Here is a 6914-nt window from a genome sequence, read left to right on the forward strand (position 1 = left end):
TCGAGAAAAGATACTTTCATCTTTTTGTATGTAGCCATAACCTTTATTCTAAAAAACAAAAAGCACTCATGTCCTGAGGGAAATTTGAGTCAATTTGAAAGCCCTACTAATGTAGAAATAGGATCTTTCAGAATTAATAGAAATCTTATCAATCTGAATTTTGGCATTAAAAAAAATTAATACTTTACTCGATACAAGAGCTGGGATTGTGACATAAAACATAAAGCAGGGGAATTCACTTATAAAATATACTTTAAACCCAAACGTGAAAATTTGGGGAAATGGGTAGCAGATAGATTCCTGGTATCTGGAGCATGAAGCTCTAGCAAAATGTATTCTGGGTTGTGAAAGATATCCCAGCCTCCCACGAGACCAAGACTTTTAGAATTGTGTCATGAAATTGATCTCAACTTTATTTCTGATGCTGGAAACATGTGATTGCTCTGAAGAAAGCTAAAGAAGCAGACCAAATGTTCTCATTCATGAGTGGTTGGACAGTTACCCTGTCTTCATTTAGGGGAAAGACTCCTATTGAGAATCCAGATCAAGAGAATAGCCCATGACCAGTAAAGAGAGTTGGCTTGGGAAAACGTTTTATCATAGCCCATCTTCAAGTGTCTACTTCAGGTTATTCGACATGAATATTTGAAAAGAGGAGATGTTGAATATAAAAGCATAAGCTGCCCTAAGGGTTTCGTATCTTTATTTGTGTTAAGATTTCTCATAAATAATTCTATTTTGGGATATAGGCTTAAAAGGCAGCTGCTCAGGCTTTCAGTATCCATGTAATAAATGTGACTCTTTTTAATATACAAGTTAACCTTAGGATGCTAGGTACAATTATTTTAAAGAAATATAAGAATAAAATGAATAAAATATTTCATGTAGCTCAGATCATTGCAAATTAGTCATCAAGCCTCTCTTCATTTTTCTTGGATTATGTGAATAACGCTTTGGGATAGAGTGAAACTCACCAGAAGTACATTTCTTAGGATTGGGGATAGGACTGGTTTCAGAAAAGAGAAGCCCGTGGGAAGAATTTTTCTTCTGACTGCCAAGTCATTCATCTCAACAGAAGAAAAGCTGCTTTTCAATCAGTTTAAGGTAATAGAGGATGTCAGAATGCCAGGGTTTTTGTGTTCAATAGCCCACTTAACCTGATGGAGTACACCCCAGGAATAGCAAGTGAATCATAAGGTAGAGTGACATTCAAGTGCACTTGTTTTCTGCAAATATTGAGATTCTTGCCTTAAAATTATATGCCTAGAAAAGCTTGTCCTTAGAAGTAGTATGTTAGGGTCAGAAAAATAAATAACTGTATGAAATAATAATAATAAAAAAAAATGATTGCCTCACCAAGATTTCAGGAGCTCCCAGGCTGGGGAAATGTGGCCTGAAGGCAGACTGCTTTGTACACACCCTGTAGTAAGTCAGAAATGATGCTATTGTTGGCCACATAGTCAGCCTTAACTGTCATGACCCCCATGCACAATGCAATGAAAAAGTCCTGAGCCACTGGCCACTGTGATCCATAGGTTTTCACTGACTGGATTTTGGAAGGCAGTAGACTGCAAGTATAGTCTTCCTAGTCCATCCTAGTCTGGAAGCTCCCCTGAAACCTGTTCAGCCTCATAGCAACACAGAAGCCTCCACTGATACAATGAGTGCTGGCTATGCATCAGTACGTTGGTTGAGAATCCAAGCCAGGTCTCCTGCACGTGTACTAAATCTGCAAATATTTGCTGAATTTCTCCTCACCCCACACAGCCTTAGGATGTAATTAGAATTTATTAAGCTCTTATTAAACTCCTCCCTCGACAAGATCATGAAGATCGATCCCATTATGTCCTACATCCCTGTCACCACCAAGTCCTCAAACCTCCCAGGTCATTTCTTATCCCTCAGTGGTTGTGTATATTTTTTTAATCTGCTCCAAGCTCTAACCCCTTCCTTACCTCCTATATCCTCTACCCTTGCCACTATCCCCCCCCACCAGAATGCAATTTCTTTTCAGCAAACTCTCCTCTATCTTCAATATCTCAAAATGTTCCAATCCCTTCTTTGCCCTAATTGAAATCTGATTGCTGCCTAAGAACGCTGACGTTCCTCCAGCATCACAGAGTCAGGGCCATTTTCCTTTTCTCCTACTTTCAACCTATCACTGAGCATAAAAGTTACGTTGGTGCCTCTTTTGCTCCTGACTGCCATTTCCAGACTATTATTTGTTCTCCCTTTTCATAAAATACCATGGTTCCTTTGAAGCACATGCCATAAGGTTGTGCCACCCATTAATTTCCTTGCTGCAATCAACTAGGCCCTTTTATGCATCTTAACTTCTGTTTACTGTCAACTAAAACAAAAGGCTGTTTTTAACTCTAGAGGGCAAAATTGGCAACCTCAGTGTAGACTGACTACATCTGTGACATCATTGGTGACATCATTGATTACATCACTGACACTGTTCATGGTGGGGGGTACAGACAGGACAAAAAGTATTTTTAGAATTGCGTTGAAATATAAAGACACAATAGAGAATCTAGGGAATGAAGAACAAGTTCAGGGAAGAGGTGGAGACATTCACTGAGATTTGGGGGGTGATACTATTCTGTCATAGGAGTGTGAATTTCATTGTGAATGGAAAGAGAAAAGCGGAGGACACTGGAGTTAAAAGGTCTGGGAATTGTGTGAGGAAGCTAGCAGAAGTGTCGTTAGTATAGTTGTTAAAGTCACTGAGGAAAGCTTCTGTTCAATTATATTAAAAACATAAATGATATCACAACAAGCACTAAATGTACGGAAACAATCGCAAATACGTAGTTTTAAGAAACACGCAGAAGATTAACTCAAAATGGTTGTTCTTAAACTCTTAATTAACTTCTAAAATATTCTAGAGACCAGACACTCAGACCAGAGAGGTCCAGGCTTCCCGCCCCAACCAGGCTCCATCGAATGTGATGGGAACATGGCACGCAAGCGTGGAACGCCTGCATTCTGAGCCCTTCCCCTCGCCAATAATGAACTCACCATCCGGGTCCCAACTCCCCGTTTATAAAGACTCAACGAACCTGGTCTGAACATTGTCCCATAAGGGTTCTGTTTCACCATCTTGGTCCTAAGGAACCTCGGTACCGGATGGCTACCGCGCCTTCTCAAGTGTTTCAGAACTACAAGCAGGAGTGCAAGTCTGTCATCAACATGCAGATCAACCTGAAGCTGTATGTTTCCTATGTGTACCTTTCCATGACCTACCATTTTGACCGCCAAGATACAGCCCTTAAGAACTTCTCCGCCTACTTTCTGCGCCACTCCCATGAAGAGCACCGGCATGCAGAGACGCTGCTGCAGCCGCAGAACAGGCGCAGAGGCCGCATCCAGCTCTACTACATCAGGAGCCCCAACGTGGACGACTGGGGCAGCGGACTCAGCGCCATGGAGCATGTCTTCCACCTGGCGCACAGCGTCAACCAGAGTCTTCTGGACCTGCATGAGATGGCCACTGACAACAACGACGCGCAGCTGTGTGACTTCCTGGAGCGCCACTTTCTGCTCAAGCAAGTGAGAATCATCACAGAGCTAGGCAACCACGTGAGCAACCTGCGTAACCTGGTGGCCCAGGACGCCAACCTGGCTGAGTATGCCTTTGAGATTTTCACTCTGTGTGAAAGCGTTAACAGCTGAACCTTAGATAACCAAGCATGGTCTGTGATTAATGCTGCCCAAACATGCTGCAGTAGTTACCTAACACGTTAGCATCTCTTCCTTTTCTAAGTTTACATTTCTTCCAATAAAGTGGCTTGGTACCAGAGTTAAATAAATAAACGTTTCCCAGTCATTCATTTATGAGCCATACTTCCAACTTTTAAGCAACAGAACAAATCCCCGAGGCTTAGGACACTCCCAACCCACTCATGCCCCAACCTCATGATGCTAGAGAGCTCCAGGGATGGAAGGAGGGAAAAGGTATTTCAAGTGGGCTTGGAAAACAAAATGAATCTGATTTTTGAGCAGGGTGAGGTGGGGTGAATGGGGGTGGTGGTAAGTGGGTGGGGTGGAGATGTGTGGGGTGAGGTGAGGTGGGTGGGGTGGGGTGAGTTGGTGCCTGGGTGACCCCAGCCTCCCTCATAGAAGGGAATAATTCTATTGCTGAACCACCACTGTCCTCCACATTAGGAAGGAGTTGGGATGTAATCAGAAGCTGCAGATGTTGAAATGCTTACATTACATTGATCCTGTGATTTTCTCAGCTGAATGTTGCTGACAATACAGGAATTCTTTGGCACAGAAGGCTTGACCCTCCCTGGACTGATACTTTTCTCAGTTTATGGTGGGTGATGTTTTTGTAAAGTGGAAAATAGTTGGGGGCGGGAGCTTGATAATTCTGGAAGGTAACTTTAGGAAGTTTAACCAACCAAGTACCATCTGTAAACTGGAAAAAAATCCAGTGAACAAAAGCAGATTTAATTCTCTTTCTACCTCTGTTGTATCCCCAGAACCTATGTTAGTGCATGGTTCATAAAAGACTCTATAAAAATGATTACTGAATGAATGAATAAATAAAAGACTGAGCAAATGAATATGTCTCTGGGATTTCAGGATGTTTTGTGCTCATGCTTCCTGCATAGCTAACTATCTCCTGTCCTTCATTCATAAAAAAGAAAGAAAGTTTTATTTATTTTCTGTGATGTCTGATCTCAGAGAAATAGAGTGTGTGATTCTAATGAATAGGAGCTCTGGTAGCATAGTACCTAAGGCACTTGACTGCTGACCAGAAGGCTGGTGGTTCAAACCCGTCAACCACTCCTCAGAAGGAAGGTTGGGCAATCTACTTCCATAGTGATACTACCTCGGAAACCCAAGGAGTGGTCGCTATGAGTCGAGACGACTCAACACCACATAACAACAACAATTCTAATGAATAGAAAGTAGTGAATGAGGATTCTGAAGACTCAGGCCACATCATTTAAACAATGAGTGTATGTTTTCATCTGTACAAGGAGCTGGTAATACCAGCATTCTCTGCTTATGGTGTTCCCAAACTGTGATCACTATGGAACACATCACCACACAATATATGGTCATACAGTACAGTCTTAAATGTCTTCCTCCCTGTGCAGTCTAGAATGCTCTCCCTAAATACAAGGTAGTGCAATGGATAAGCACATGAATTCTGGTTTCAATTCTAGCTTTGCCCCTTAGTAGCCCATCATGTTGAAAAGTTATTTCATCAGTCATCTGTAAAATGATTATCTGGTACCTAGTCTATGAGAAGGAGCTCTGGTAGCATAGGGCCTAAGGCATTTGATTGCTAACCAGAAGGCTGGTGGTTCAAACCCACCAGCCACTCCTCGGAAGGAAGGTTGGACAATCTACTTCAGTAGTGATACCACCTTGGAAACCCAAGGAGAAGTTACTATGAGTCGGATCCAGCTCAATGGCAGTGCGTTGTATTGTTGTTGTAGTCTATGAGAATTAAATAATTAATTCAGGCAAACTGCTTAGAGTTAAATATCACCACTACACCCACCCACCACCCCAACTCACCCCTTCCTATCTCACCCCATACCTCCCCCACCACCTCAACCCACTCATTCCCATCTCACTTTGTTTATAAAGCAGATTAATTTTGTGTTTTTCAAGCCCACTTGAAATACCTTTTCCTTCCCTCCATCCCTGGAGATACCTAGTTGTGAAGTTGGAGCATGAGTGGGTAAGGCATGTCCTAGGCCTGGGGATTTGCCCTGTTCTTAAATGTTGGGAGTACTATGCATAAATGAATGACCAGGAGACCTTTATTGGTTTGTAAGTGCTCAATGAATCCTAGCTGTACTAATAGTAGTTATTGTTGTTATTATTACTACTACTACTTACTATGAGCTCTGGTAGTGTAGTGCCTAAGGTATCTGACTGCTAACCAGAAGGCTGGCAGTTCAAACCCACCAGCCACTCCTTAGAAGGAAGATTGGGCTAAAACCCAAGGAGGGGTTTCTATGAGTCGGATCCAACTTGCTGGCAGTGAGTACTTACTACATATTTGTTCTTATAGCCTGTGGTAGTGAAGGTTATGTATCATCTTGGCTGGGCCTGGTTTTCAGTGGCTGGGCAGCTGGATGTAGTTATTCCCCATGATGAGATTGGTAATCAACTCCATGGGTGGGATCTACTGGAGCTGCCAAGTAGCTGCCTTAAGGATTTAGTCTGCTTCCAGTATATAAGAGGAAGCTTTGAGGAAGGTGTCACGTTTTTGGCACACTTGTTTGAATCCTGCATGTAGCCAAGTCATTGTTCAGCAGCCTGCCATGTTGTCTGCCAATCTTGGGACTCTTAATGGACTTAAATTAGTGGCCTGCCATGTGGTTTGATAATTTTGGGACTGTGTCATTTTACTTGTCGACCTTGGGTTTGTCAGCCTCAGCAGTCAGCAGCTGCCTGAGTTGATAAAAGCCTACAGCTCCCGTGGGCCAGGAGTAAGAGGCAGAGTTGAAGTCCAGGGTCGAGGGGCTTTCACTCAGCCCCTAGAGCCTGGCACATAGAAGTCGAATTTCTAGCCTCCAAAACTGTAAGAAAATAAACTCCTGTTTGCTATTTTAAAGGCTTCCCACTTGTGGTATTTTCTGTTAGAGTAGCATTGTTGTTGTTGTTGTTGTTGTTAGGTGCCGTTGAGTTGTTTCTGACTCATAGCGACCCCATGCACAGCAGAACGAAACACTGCCTGATTCCGCGCCAGCTCCACGATCCCTGCTATACCTGAGCCCATGATCGCAGCCGCTGTGTCAATCCATCTCGTTGAAGGCCTCCCCCTCTTTTATCGACCCTCCACCCTACCAAGCATGACATCCTTCTCCAGGGAATGGTCCCTTCTGACAACATGACCAAAATAAGTGAGACAAAGTCTGGCCATTCTCGCTTCCAAGGAG

General features: G+C 43.0%; 1 protein-coding gene across 1 annotated transcript; it reads left to right on the forward strand.

Moving 5' to 3' along the window:
- The first annotated feature begins 3132 nt into the window (after positions 1–3132).
- On the forward strand, positions 3133–3678 carry LOC122150992 (ferritin heavy chain-like). The gene has a single exon (XM_042782271.1). The coding sequence runs from the start codon at positions 3133–3135 to the stop codon at positions 3676–3678; it is 546 nt and encodes a 181-aa protein (XP_042638205.1).
- Positions 3679–6914: the final 3236 nt, after the last annotated feature.

The sequence above is a fragment of the Orycteropus afer genome, unplaced genomic scaffold (assembly GCF_000298275.1).
Source record: "Orycteropus afer afer isolate SDZICR_OR568_19922 unplaced genomic scaffold, OryAfe1.0 scaffold00280, whole genome shotgun sequence".
Taxonomy (NCBI): domain Eukaryota; kingdom Metazoa; phylum Chordata; class Mammalia; order Tubulidentata; family Orycteropodidae; genus Orycteropus; species Orycteropus afer.

Excerpts from the sequence above, each read along its gene's own strand:
- LOC122150992 (XM_042782271.1), top strand. The coding sequence starts at position 3,133 with ATGGCTACCGCGCCTTCTCAAGTGTTTCAGAACTACAAGCAGGAGTGC.